General features: G+C 42.3%; 1 protein-coding gene across 11 annotated transcripts in view; it reads left to right on the top strand.

Annotated features, from left to right (window-relative positions):
- cngb1a (cyclic nucleotide gated channel subunit beta 1a) overlaps positions 1 to 14,291 on the top strand; it is a 52,771-nt gene that overhangs the window by 24,700 nt on the left and 13,780 nt on the right. For 6 of the 11 annotated variants that reach the window (XR_004019046.1, XM_030718995.1, XM_030719047.1 and 3 more), the window contains 6 exons: positions 14 to 55; positions 5,823 to 5,942; positions 7,276 to 7,290; positions 8,403 to 8,613; positions 10,094 to 10,139; positions 11,333 to 11,474. Coding sequence is in view for 10 of the 11 variants with exons in the window: in XM_030718995.1 (XP_030574855.1) it covers positions 14 to 55; positions 5,823 to 5,942; positions 7,276 to 7,290; positions 8,403 to 8,613; positions 10,094 to 10,139; positions 11,333 to 11,474 (576 nt within the window). In the remaining variant the exon portion in view is untranslated. The remainder of the gene's footprint in view (positions 1 to 13; positions 56 to 5,822; positions 5,943 to 7,275; positions 7,291 to 8,402; positions 8,614 to 10,093; positions 10,140 to 11,332; positions 11,475 to 14,291) is intronic. The other 5 variants (XM_030719004.1, XM_030719056.1, XM_030719062.1 and 2 more) reach the window with 5 other exon arrangements.

Raw genomic sequence — 14,291 nt, 5'->3', positions numbered from 1 at the left:
TTGATCTCAACAGACTTCCCAACATCCTGGAAGAAGAAAACGAGGATGATCCAGAGTAAGTCTATTTTCACGAAGCCCACCTAACAACGCTGCTGTCTTAATGCTGCTGCTGCACTCCTAGCTTAGGCTGCTGCCCCTTTTTTATGACCTGAAAGTGAAAGAACAGGTGTGAAACATCACTGGTCTGTTAAGCTAGTGGTGAAACAACAACTTTCTTACCTATTCAAACTAGGGATGCGCCGATCCGATATTCAGTATCGTATCAGTCTGATACTGGCCTAAATTACTGGATCGGATATCGGAAAGAAATTTAAAAAATGCAATCCAATATTAAATAACGTTTTGCTCACATTAGCTGCATTACAGTTCTCCGTCGTCGTCTTCTTCTTGTGGGTTTGTGGTTGACCAAACCAGCTTAGAGCTGCACTACCACCATCTACTGGAAAGGAGTGGATCAGGAGTTAGAAAACAACCCCTCAGATTCTATAAAGTTCTCCGTCGCTGCGACAGATTCCCTGACTGGATGATCACTGACATGTTTTTCCACACCTCCACCGCTCTCTGCTGTGTTTGTGTGTTGTGCTCGCTGTGCTGAAAATTTCAGCTGTTATTTTTTTCTCTACTTCAGCTCCCGGACATACTGCTAACAAGCACAGCTATTAGCACTGGTGACCGTCCGGTACCGGAAGGACCCCTTCCCCATCAAAATATTTTGTATACTTTAATCCCTGATTTGTGACTAAATATTCAATTCAATTCAATTTTATTTATATAGCGCCAAATCACAACAAACTGTCGCCTCAAGGCGCTTTGTATTGTGGGTAAAGACCCTACAATAATACAGAGAAAACCCAACAGTCAAAACGACCCCCTATGAGCAAGCACTTGGCGACAGTTGAAAGGAAAAACTCCCTTTTAACAGGAAGAAACCTCCAGCAGAACCAGGCTCAGGGAGGGGCAGTCATCTGCCGCGACCGGTTGGGCTGAGGGGAGAGAAAGACATGCTGTGGAAGAGAGCCAGAGATTAATATCAATTAATGATTAAATGCAGAGTGGAGTATAAACAAAGTAAATAAGGTGAATGAGAAACAGTGCATTATGTGAACCCCCCAGCAGACTAGGCCTATAGCAGCATAACTAAGGGATGGTTCAGGGTCACCTGATCCAGCCCTAACTATAAGCTTTATCATAAAGGAAAGTTTTAAGCCTAATCTTAAAAATAGAGAGGGTGTCTGTCTCCCGAATCCAAGCTGGAAGCTGGTTCCACAGAAGAGGCGCCTGAAAGCTGAAGGCTCTGCCTCCCATTCTACTCTTAAGTATCCTAGGAACCACAAGTAAGCCAGCAGTCTGAGAGAGAAGTGCTCTGTTGGGGTGATATGGTACTATGAGGTCTTTGAGATAAGATGGTGCCTGATTATTCAAGACCTTGTATGTGAGGAGAAGAATTTTAAATTCTATTCTAGATTTAACAGGGAGCCAATGAAGAGAAGCCAATATGGGAGAAATCTGCTCTCTCTTTCTAGTCCCTGTCAGTACTCTAGCTGCAGCATTTTGGATCAGCTGAAGGCTTTTCAGGGAGCTTTTAGGACAGCCTGATAATAATGAATTACAATAATCCAGCCTAGAAGTAATAAATGCATGAATGAGCTTTTCAGCATCACTCTGAGAAAGGATGTTTCTAATTTTAGAAATATTGCGCAAATGCAACAAAGCGGTCCTACATATTTGTTTAATATGTGCATTGAAGGACATATCCTGGTCAAAAATGACTCCAAGATTTCTCACAGTGTTACTGGAGGCCAAAGTAATGCCATCCAGAGTAAGTATCTGGTTAGACACCATGTTTCTAAGATTTGTGGGGCCGAGAACAAGAATTTCAGTTTTATCTGAATTTAGAAGCAGGAAATTAGAGGTCATCCAGGCCTTAATGTCTTTAAGACATTCCTGCAGTTTAACTAATTGATGTGTGTCATCTGGCTTCATTGATAGGTAAAGCTGAGTATCATCTGCATAACAATGAAAATTGATGCAGTGCTTTCTAATAATACTGCCTAAGGGAAGCATGTATAATGTAAATAAAATTGGTCCTAGCACAGAACCCTGTGGAACTCCATAATTAACCTTACTGTCTGAAGAAGACTCCCCATTTACATGAACAAATTGGAGTCTATGAGATAAATATGATTCAAACCACTGCAGTGCAGTACCTTTAATACCTATAGCAAGCTCTAATCTCTGTAATAAAATGTTATGGTCAACAGTATCAAAAGCTGCACTGAGGTCCAACAGGACAAGAACAGAGATGAGTCCACTGTCAGAGGCTCTAAGAAGATCATTTGTAGACCTGCAGTAGAAACAGTAGAAGAATGCTTGTGAATATAAAGCATTACAAGATTACGCTCACACAGCCCCCAGTTTTTCAACATAAACACTGATAGCCAAACAGCAGCAGTCAGCTGTTTTACATGCAGTCTGTCTGCACAAGTGCAAAGAGTCGGCGCGCTCAGATGGAGTGGAAGGAAATGTTTTTCTAGTGTCCAAAAGAAGCTTTTTTGTCCCTGTAACCTCCATTAAACATTTACTGGGAAACAGCTGGAGGTCCTTCATCAACCACCTGATCAGTAAGTGAAGAAAAGAGAACTTTGTAGCTGCTCCATCCACCCTGTTTGTTTCACACAGGGAAAAACTGCAGTACGGAAGTTAAAATATGCAGATGAACTGTTAATACGAAAGAAGTATTTCTTATCCAGTTACTTGGGTAGTCAACATAAATAGAATACTCAATTGCTAAAATAATCGATAGTTGCAGCCCTAATGAGATCTGCAACATGCCATTAGCCAATGCATCACCTTCTCACATAGGAGCAACAGGATTCAGGTGATAGTTATTGTTTAAGTAAGTAAAGTTTATTTATATAGTGTTTTTCACAGACAGAAAGGCACTGTACAATAATTAAAACACAATATCACCCCCCCCCCTCCCCAGAAAACACCATGTTAAAAACATATTAACATTACCATATTAAAAGAAAAATAATAAAAATAAAGTCAACAGAAAGCCTGGTTAAACAGAATAGTTTTCAACTGTTTTTTAAAAGACGCCACAGAGCCAGCTAAACGGAGCTGGAGTGGTAAAGAGTTCCAGAGCTTTGGCGCTACTGCCTAAAAAGATCTGTCCACCCTGGTTCTTAGTCTTGTATGTGGAACAACTAAAAGACTTTGATTTTGTTGCGTAAGAGACTGCTGACTTATTTAAAATTGATCCAGACATTTAAAAACATTTTTAAAAAATCAGATTTATATCGGTATTGGCAGATATCCAAATGTAAAATATCGGTATCATTATCGGACATAAAAAAGTGGTATCGTGCCATCCCTAATTCAAACATGATCCATGCAGCATGTTATATTTCCAGTGTGTGAACATGGTGTTACTTTACTTAATAAGAAGAGACCTTCCCCAACTTGCTTTGCTGCCCTGAACAACAGGCTGGTTTCTAACGGAAGGACTCTGAATACATTTTTCATTAAAATCAAAGGATGTGACATTCATGCTTGCTCCCAATAACATTAGCTAACATTAACCAGAAGAAAGCTAGTTTTATCTGATAGAAATTTGGGGGAATGAGGGTGAGCATCAGCAAAGCATTTGATTGATGGGGGTCTTTGAATGGCAGCTTAGAGCTGGTTTTGTTCCCTAAAATCAGTGCTGTCAGTCTTCTGGCTAATGTGGACAAACACTAGCTTACTTGTTAACATGAACAAACTGCATGCTACCTCACGTACCTCACTCCCAGGGCTGCATGTGCTGATAACGTTCAAAGTACTTAATTGCAAACTATTGCTATATTTATATAATTAAGCTAAGATAGCTAAATTAGCTAGCTGGCTAACTGAAGCTTGCTCATGTTATTTCTAGCAAAATTAGCTGAAGTGTAGATGCTCGTTAGCTAGTTTGCCAAATTACTTCACCGATTAATACTTAGATATAATGTCATAAAGTACTGACTTTAGCAAACAGTCTGTCATGTAACAGCACAAAAGTGTATAACTCCAGTAACAGCCAAGTCAACTTTGTTGTCATCATTTAGGATATACACTGGCATCAGTGTCAGTGTATAAAATACACTGTACTGACAAAGGTATTCACTCGTCTGCCTTCACACACATATGAACCTGAGTAACATCCATTCTTAATCCAGAGGGTCTAATATGATGTGGGCCCACCCTTTGCACCTATAACAGCTTCAACTCTTCTGGGAAGTCTTTCCACAGGTTTAGGAGTGTTTATGGGCATTTCTGCCCATTCTTCCAGAAGCACATCTGTGAGGTCAGACACTGATGTTGGAGAGAAGGCCTGGCTCACAGTCTCCGCTCTAATCCATCCCAAAGGTGTTCTATCAGGCTGAGGTCAGGACTCTGTGCAGGCCAGTCAAGTTCTTCCACACCAAACTGGTTCATCCATGTCTTTATGGAGCTGCTTTGTGCACTGGTGTGCAGTCATGTTGGAACAGGAAGGGGCCATCCCCAAACTGTTCCCACAGAGTTGGGAGCATCAAATTGTCCCAAATGTCTTGGTATGCTGAAGCATTAAGAGTTCCTTTCACTGGAACTAAGGGGCGGAGCCCAACTCCTGAAAACACCCCCACACCATAACCCCCCCTCCACCAAACTTTACACAATGCAGTCAGACAAGTACTGTTCCCCTGGCAACCACCAAACCCAGACTCCTCCCTCAGATTGGCAGATGGAGAAGTGTGATTCATCCCTCCAGAGAACACGTCTGCACTGCTCTAGAGTCCAGTGGCGGCATGCTTTACACCACTGCATCAACACTTTACACCACTGCATCAACACTTTACACTGAGCTTGGTGATGGAAGGCTTGGATGCAGCTGCCATGGAAACCCATTCATGAAGCTCTCACTGTTCTTGAGCTGATCTGAAGGCCACATGAAGGTTGGAGGTCTGTAGTGATTGACTGCAGAAAGTTGGTGCCCTCTGTGCGCTATGACCCTCAGCATCCACTGACCCCACTCTGTGAGTTTACGTGGCCTACCACTACATGGCTGAGTTGCTGTCGTTCCCAATCGCTTCCACTTTGTTATAATCCCACTAACAGCTGACTGTGGAATATTTAGTCGTGAGGAAATTTCAAGACTGGACTTGTTGGGCAGGTATCATCTTATCACGGTACCACACTGGAGTTCACTGAGCTCCTGAGAGTGACCCATTCTTTCACTGCTTGTAGAAGCAGTCTGCCTGCCTAGGTGCTTGGTTTATACACCTGTGGAAGTGACTGGAACACCTGGATTCAATGATCTGGATGGTGAATGAATGCTTTTGGCAGTATAATGTACAAGCCACACAGTATTTATAGTAATAACAGTACAGGACATTCTCTGTTCATTTGGTGACTGATGTTAGCTTACAGATTGATAGCTACAGAAGACTGACCACAGTTTAAATACCACAAGTTTCATTTATAACAGCTGTTTTTATGTCACACCATCTCTAATATACATTCCCTTACCCTTAAGGCCTTATCTTGCAAGTTTGGATATGCATAAAGTTTCTTATATGCATATCCATGCTGACCAATTTTAGTGTACAGTTTTTGCAGCTTCTGCTGTTAAAGTCAGAGATGAAGCTGTGTACCTTCTTTAGTTTAACAGCAAGCTTCATCTCCATTTCTGCTGCTCTCTGCTGAACTCTGACACTGTTGCCTTTAGCTGCTGATTGACAGGACTCGATGACCTCAGCTGTCCGAGGTGTCTGATTGGGACTCTCCATTTTATTTGTCATTTGCTGCACGCTGTTCAGGTTACAAAACCTGCAGGAGGACAGTGAGGACAGCACAGAGAATCAGAGTCCTGAGGAAAATAAAGAGACAGAAGAAAATAAAAACAAGACCATTGTTGAGGAAGGAACTAAATCTGATCAGTAAGTTTGGCCATTAATAGAATTTTCTTTTATTCGGTCCTCTTGTAGAGTGAGAAACTAAAAGATATACATATTTTATACACATTTCCTGCACATAAGCTTGCACTAAGAGGCTGTTCCTTGGTATTATCAGATCTATGAAGCTTTAAACTTTTTATGGCTTCTTAGAGCAAACTGAAGTCCTGCCCTATTCTTGGCTGGTATCCCTTTCTTTTTAACAGAGGGTGCCTGTTAGAACTTGAATCCCTTCATTAGGATCTGAAATTAGGAGGTCACTGGGAGAATTGGGATATATGGAGAACTCAATGGATAAAACCAGAGGGCCCTGCAGTCAGTTCTCCCATAGTTCCTTTCTTAAAAGATTGTAAAGAAACTTGATTCGCAGGTCACTTTACACTTGGTTTACATTTCCATAACTCTCCAGTGTATTTGCAGGAGTTGATCCACTGTTTCACAAACAGAATTGAATTAGCTACTGCATCATTTCTGGTTCCCACTAACATGCTCTCCTGATGAGGAATGCTCATTTTGAATCTTCAAATGGTCATCATGTTGTTAAACTGTAATTCCAAATAATAGAGACTTCATTTGTAAGATAACATCTTGTAGTTAATTTTATATTTGCCATGTGGCTAAAACAAACCCCAGCCCAAACCCCAGATAAGTCACAGATGACCAATGAAGGTTCTTGGTGAACCACTTAGGAGTAAGGTTAGGGTTAGCTTCAGAACCTAGAAGAGGTTATCTATTAAATCAACCCTCTTACATACGGTTTTGTGCTACAGTTTTTCTGATAAAAGCTTTTTAATTTGAGCATCTCATAGTTGAAAACCATGTATAAAGGGTTAAACCTAATCTGATCTGCAGCCAGCTGTCACAGTGGCTCAGCCCCAACAAGGCCAGCATGCCAGACCTCACCTAATGTAATGGACCTCACGCCACAGATTTAACCTGAGAAGAATCACCTGATTCCTGGTGTTAACAATGAACCTCAGACCTAAAGGCCTGACTTCAGTAAACTGGCATAGTGGGGGTCACATGCAGTTCTCTGGTATAGCTCTTTGGTCTCAAACAACACTCAAAGCTAATAGAGTACAACAGCCCCATCTACTAACTGTTGTTAACTGTTTCCTTTGTAGTATCTTTGAGTGGTTTTCATTGCTCACCATTATCAAGAAACTAGGGCAGGACTTTGGTCCCAAATAGTTTTAATGCCCAGAAGTTTACCATCTGCTGCTTGTGCAGGAGCTTTGCTGCTTACTTCAGTAATTGCAGTGATTACATTTATCTTTATTTTGTGCTACTTTTTGCCTACTTTTCTTCTGTGAATCAGGGCAGATCTCAAAAGGTAGGTTGGACTTTTTTATAGGTGTTTAACCACACAGAATTCTGCATTTCTGTTTTTGGCAGCCAGCCGGTGTGTTTCATCTGCTTCTAAAGAATCCAAGGATTGAAAAATGGTTGAACTGCACCTTAAAATAAAATTCTAGTATGCTGTGCACAAATCTGGGCCCTGTTTTTCAAAAATGTTTGGTATCTGTTCACTAATAAGCAGGAATGCCATGACTGGCAATTAAAGTGTAATCCCAACTATTGACATAAAACTCTTTTTGCTGCTCAGATATTTTTATTCTGGCCTTCTGTGAGAATTTCTGACATTATCCTGCCATGCTGCAGCTGTACTGCTGCTACGTCATCAAAATAACTTTATCTCAGAGCGTTAGCTCCCCTCTGGCCACAGCAGGTGTTTATGCTTCTCTAACAACATTTTCCTACATGAAAATGTTATTTACATCTTTACTTCTCCCGTTAGACAGGCAGTAGTTGGTGACTGCAGTCACAAAGCTCTGCAAGAAACAACCTACAGTGTTTCCATCTGTAGCTCAGTGAGCCACAGCTTTACCCAAACAACAGACACTGATCTGGGATGCATAAGGCAACAGCAGGCCTGACATGTGACCCATGTTAATCAGTAACAACTACCCACAGAAAACTGGAAATGTTGGCCACATCTGGGCCAAACAGGAAGCTTGTAACCAGAGGGTACCTACTGACAAGTACACACTCACTCATAATAACAATGTTAACCAGTCAGTGACATAAACCAGCACACATCTTAACTCAGACATTTGTTCGTGGGTTCATGGCACAGCCTTCTTTCTAATGTTGGACTGGCTCCAAACATTTTTAAAGAAAACAGGACCCAGGTTTTAAAACGTCAGCATTTTCCTGTAAGCTCCTCCCTAATAACAATTAAGTTTTTGTCTCCATGTGTGGCTCAGAGGAAACTGTCACTTTATGATGTAACGTGATCCAGCATGAGTGCTGCTGTGAATCGTTGCTACACTAATGAAACTAAAGGCAGCACACATAATATCAGTGGAAGGATCAGCTTTGCAGCTTTTCTGCAGGCCTGGCTTCTTCTTCTTTGGTGTTAATGACACCTGGTGTTCTTCACAGATGCCTGGTAGATGTTTGTCCAGCTCAAGATGAAACCAAAGCTACAACTCAAGGGGAAAAGGTGGAGCCTGAAGAAACCCCTAAACCCTCAAGTCCACCCACTGAGTCTGAAGCACCCGAAGAAGCCACTCCTTCTTCAACAGATGTAGAACCAGTCTCCCAACAGCCTGAGCCACTACCTCCACAAGCTCCACCCACTACCACAGATCAGGTGATAGTCTCCTGTACTCTGATTTAATACATGGTAGTTTCCCTCTGATGTACTGAGGAGTACCTCAGGGTCTTGTTCAATAGTGAGAGTAACAGAGGGATTGGTGTGGCGTCTGAAGGTGAAGCTATTGATTTAACCTCACCTATGGCCATGAGCTAGTGACTGCCAGAATGAGATCGAGGAAACAACATGTCTGGGCTCTCCATTAGAGAGGTGAGTCAATCAGGAGGAGCTCAGAGTAGAACTATGACTCCTCCACGCTGAAAAGGAGCCAGTTGAAGCGGTTCATCATCTGACCGGATGTCTCCTGCAGGCCTCCTAGCTAAGGTGGTTTGGGGCAAGTCAAACGAGGAGGAGACCCTGGTGTAGACCCAAGACATGCTGAAGAGCTTGTCTTGGTTGGTTTGGGAATGCCTCGGTGTCCCCCCTGAAGAGGAGATGGAAGGGCGGAGAGGGAGGTGTGGTCATCTCTCCTTAGACTGCTGCTCGCATGGCCTGGTATTATATAAGATGTATAAAATAACTGAACCAAAGATAGTATTCTCTACCTGAATAAGTGACTAAGGTTGACCCTGTGCTGAAAATATGAAGGGTCAGAGATATGTTGGTAAACAAAAGGTTTCTGTAGTTAACAAGACCTAAGAACAAGGAGTCTGTGCAGGAGATGAAGCATCTCTGAACCTGTGGGTTCCTTCCTGTGAGCAGCAACAGGAACATGCTGACAATTAGGGGGGAGGTTCAGGAACTGTACGCAGGGCGTTGGACCTTAACCCCTTAACTGGCAGCAAAAAAAATCACCTGAAACAACTACATAAACCCTCTGGTTATTATTGGCTCTGAACAACCCATTTCATAGCCTATTAACCGGCTGCGTCTGGTCCGCGGGCCGAATGAAGTGCATTTATATGGCAGGCTAGACCCGCCCATTTTGACTGACACCTCATTCGGCCAATCATGTTAAGAAATGGGTTTCCCAGAGCCAATAATACTCAGAGGGCGTCACGTAGCTTTGTCAGGTGATTTGGTGCAGCCAGTTACATGATTGGCCGAATAACGTGTCAATAAAAATGGGAGGGTCTAGCCTGCCATATAAAAGGGACTACAAACGGCCCGTCACCGGGCCCTTGCCAGTTAAGGGGCTACAGATGTGCTGTCCTGGTGCCAGATACCACCAACACCTCCAGAGATGTTAATGTGGTCTTAATGTTTTTGTTCTTCTGTGTCTCATTTCCTAAACCAGCACTCTACATGAGTCCATCTCTGATTAATTTCTTTAGATTATCTCACTTAAAACACAGACACCAGTTGCGGGAAGCCTGGAAGCGTCTTTCAGCTGCATCACATGGTCCTCATCACAGGAACAAGCAAGCTCAGCTGTTCATGTTCCTGTGACAGCCAGGCAGACTTGCATTTACATCATTAATCACTAATCATTAATTTCCATCAATAGTGATTAATATGGTGTTTTTCTTCTTGTCAGACCAGCGCAGCAGCAGCAGGAGTAGCAGAAGAAGAAGAAGGTGGAGGTGAGCCTGAAACATCTGTAAAAAGATTTATCTGTTCGGTCTTTTCCATCCTTTAGTGCTGACGTTTCTTCTTTGTTTCTTTGTCCCTCGTTACCTTGCATGTTCCAGTTTTTGTAGTTCTCATCGTCTCACTGCTGTTTCTCTGTCTAGTTCCTGATATTTGCTCTCCAATAAAGAGCTTTCTGCTTCGATTCCCGCACGCTGCCGAGTGTCTGGAGAGCTGCAGGAAGCTGATGCATGACCATAACCTCACCCCTCCCACGCTGTCGGTGCCGGCACTGCCGCCGGAGCTCGCCCAGCTGACCCAGGAGCTGTCGCAGCTCACCAAGCAGGCGCGACAATACTGCATGAACATCTACAGCCGCTTCAGAGGCCTTAAGTCCAAATCCCAGAATCCTTAGCAGCCTTGACCCCCACCCTCCTCCTCCAGCCCCTTAGAGACACCTCACAGACTTCTAATTAGATTGAAACCTTTGATGTGCCAAACAAAACAAACACTCCTGTTGCCTCCAAATGTCCCACTTCCTCCTCATCCTCGCTTCCCTCATGCTCTTCAGCTCTGCTGTGCTTCACCATCAGCTGCCAGCTAATCATGCTGCAGGTAATCAGGAGGAGGTGGATGTTTGGGCTGCCAGGCTTCACCTTTCTGCTGTGTGTTTGTCCCTTTGCTATAGCCACAAATTTAGAGCATTTTAAATAGTTTACTGACTGTTTTACACCAACCATCATTAAAGAACTATGAGGCCGCAACTGGCAACTATACTATGCAATAATTTTGTGAATAGCACCTAAATTCTCATTTAGGGTTGAAAATGAAAATTCAAGAATCTGTGAACTGAACTTTGTGACTCTGTCCGCCTCGTTTTATGGGTGACCCGGTCAAAGGTTAAAATCATACACAGTAACATGCTGTGAAGCTTGTGGGTCCAGAGAGGGGCCTACAAGCCATTCAGGGACTGGATGTCCTCTGGATGTCTGGAGTTTGTGAAGCGCACTGGAGGAGCAACATTCATGAAAGCAAAGGTTTTGGAGTTTTGGAAGTTTCTTCCAAACTTCCCTAAACTCTTGTTTTATTTTCCCTGTAACATCACAGCATATTAACATCAACCTGAAGCGTGGTTCACTTAATGGAGGCGTCTGAGCCACAGGTAGACGTCACCTGAGGTCCAACACTATGTTCTTCTGGTCCTCAGAGAGCTGCAGTAAAGGTCTGGCTGGAGCTCCGGAGCTGAAGGTGGAGGCCGTGGATGAGGGGGAAGGAAAAGGTCTGAACATCCCACAGATTATCACGACCCCAGAACCAGAACCCAACAATCTCACAGCCCCAGAGCTCAGGTAACAGACAGGTGTGCTGCTCACAGGCCTCAGGGGGGCGCTGTTACCAGACTGAGAAATGTTTCATGTTTATGTCCTGTTTCTTGTTTAATTCATATCCTGCTAAAAGGTGCTGAGTGATTGATTGATTGATCTCAATAATAACTCAAATATGATTAAAAATACAGTGACACAGCTGTACCATTGCTGAGTTAAAATCAGTACTAAATGAGTTCTTTAAATCTATTTTTCTAAATTTATCCTATCTGAAACTGGCTTATATATTCATGCTCAGAGGCCTGTGCCCCAAAGGAAGCTCCACATATATCATCAGTCAGGCTTGAGGTCACATGAACCCAGGCTTTATCAATCTAGGTATGAATATGGTCACCTGAAAGAGGCGGAGCTTCCAGCATTGACTAATCAGAAACAAGTTATTTAGCAGAAGGAACACAGAAGATGTGTGATGTTAGAATGAAGAGCTCAAACAGATAATGAGCAGATGTTGCTCTGTGTTATGGGTCTAAGTTAATCTAAGCCTTCTGTGGTACTGAGCACACAAACTACACCCAGATCTGAGGAATCTCACAGGAATGCAGATGCTATTTTCCAGAGATCTGATTGGTCAGTTGGTGGTAGGTTTGTACCTGTTGATCTTGAAGATCACCTGGTCCAGAGCACATCATGTCTGCAGCATCAGAGTCCAAGAAGAGAAATAGTAGTTTGTTGCATTGTGAGTTGGGGGAACACCAAATTCATATGCTTCTTTAAATGTGTTAAGCAAAAGGGAAGATATCTTGTCTAAAAAAACCCTTATAGAATTCTGATGGAAGACATTTTCCACTTTGCATTGATAATATAGCACTCATGACCTCAGCGAGCGTAAGGGGTTTATCTAAGTCAGAGGCCGTTTTCAGGTCAATCGTAGGGATAGTAAAACTATTTAAAAAACTTTCATAATGAGCCTCATCCAGTGAACACTCTGATGTGTATAAAGCAGAATAGAAGTCTCTAAAGTGATTATTGATGGTTTGTGGATTAATAGAAATCCTGCTAGATAGATAGAATATCAAAAGTATACAATATTTTGATTTCCAACTCGACCCCTGGGTTTAACCATCTTCGCGCTACCTTGTCTGACTATCTGAACACAGAGATTGATGATGAAATGTGGCAAACCGTTCTAAAACACATTTATTCTTCATCAATTTGTGCCCAACACAGAATTATACAGTATAAAGTAGTCCACAGAGTTCACTGGTCCAAAAGTAAGTTAGCTCGAATCTTTCCTGACGTGGATTCAAGCTGTGTGAAGTGTGGTTTGGGTCCAGCCACTCTTGCTCATATGTTTTGGACCTGTCCCTCTCTATCCCAATTTTGGGAATCTGTTTTTAATTCACTTTCTGTAATCACCTCAACCATAGTACAGCCCTCTCCAATCACTGCTTTATTCGGGGTCCTCCCCAAAAATCATTTACTGTCATCCTATCTTGCTGACTGTGTGGCCTTCCTCACACTGCTAGCTAGATGTATCATTCTCACTGGATAAAAGATGCCCTGTCTTTTATGAAACTAGAAAAAAATAGGTATTCTCTCAAAGGCTCCGAAACCACATTCTCAAAAATCTGGTCACCGCTCTTGAATCATGTTATGTCTTTGACAGTGGATGTGACCCCATGAGTGGTGCTATCTCCACTCATCCCAGTTGTAACTGTGCATACCCTGTACCTAACTCTCATTAGTTACAGTAGCACAGAATATATTAAGCCCTTTAGCTGTCCCGTTTTTATCTGTTTTCTGTGTACCCCCACCCTTTTTTTTTCTTTTTTAATTTATTTATGATTTTTGAAATTTTAATTTTAATGTAATTTTTAATTTTTTCTGTTTATGTGTGTATATATATAATTTTTTTTTTTTTTTTTTCTTTTTTTAACCTACCTACTTTGGTATGGTAATATTTGTCTTTTTGGGGTTTTTTTTTTTTGGGGGGGGGGGGTGTCATTTCCTGGTTTGTGTTTATTATTTTCATTACAGTTTCATGACATTACTGGAATTTCTGTCTGTTCTGTTGTTCATTACAGTGTAAAAAAATCAGAAATAAATCATACTTAAAGAGTGCAAGAAGAAGCTAGAAGTATTGAAGCATCCAGAGCAACGAGAGATCGACTGACCAAAATAACCACGAGTTAAAGTTTTCTCAAATTTATTGAAAACCATTGAAGCAACTACCAATGGGAGCGATGCACAATAAGTAGGGTAGAAGGGTCTTAATCCCAAATCCTCATTTGCAGTACGGACCTCAGACGGTCTCGATCGATTCAAAAATGAAACATGAATCATGCAGATCCAGCAGAAGCTTCTTTAAATGGTCTTTACAGCAGATACTTCCGTGATGCAGACAGATACCTGCTAATCAGTGACATCCAATCAAAATCCCAGAATCTCACTCAGCAAACTGGAGCTCCACCTTCAGTCTGTTAGATACAGACATACAAGATACAGGAGAACTTTATTGTCATTATATGTACAATGAAATTAATCATTATACATAGAACGAAATTCAGTTCAGAACAGCCATCCAAGAGGACAGACAAGACTAACATAGGGGAGACGGGTGTCTGCAGCCACTGCCACTAAGGGCACCACCAGCTCAATCAATCCCAGGAAGAAAAGAGAACAAATTAGGTTCAAAAAATTAATCTCGAGAGGGTCAGGGCATTATGGAGCCAGATCCCAGCTCCCAGCTAAAACAGTTCTGTGATAGTGATGGACGTACGTCAGCGGCCGTGGTACGCCAGATCCAGCTCACACAAATCACAGAGAGGGCTCGGGGGAAGA

This window comes from Archocentrus centrarchus, chromosome 3, assembly GCF_007364275.1.
Source record: "Archocentrus centrarchus isolate MPI-CPG fArcCen1 chromosome 3, fArcCen1, whole genome shotgun sequence".
Classification (NCBI taxonomy): domain Eukaryota; kingdom Metazoa; phylum Chordata; class Actinopteri; order Cichliformes; family Cichlidae; genus Archocentrus; species Archocentrus centrarchus.
Note: the sequence above shows the minus strand (reverse complement) of the source record. Positions and strands in the feature narration are given on the sequence as shown.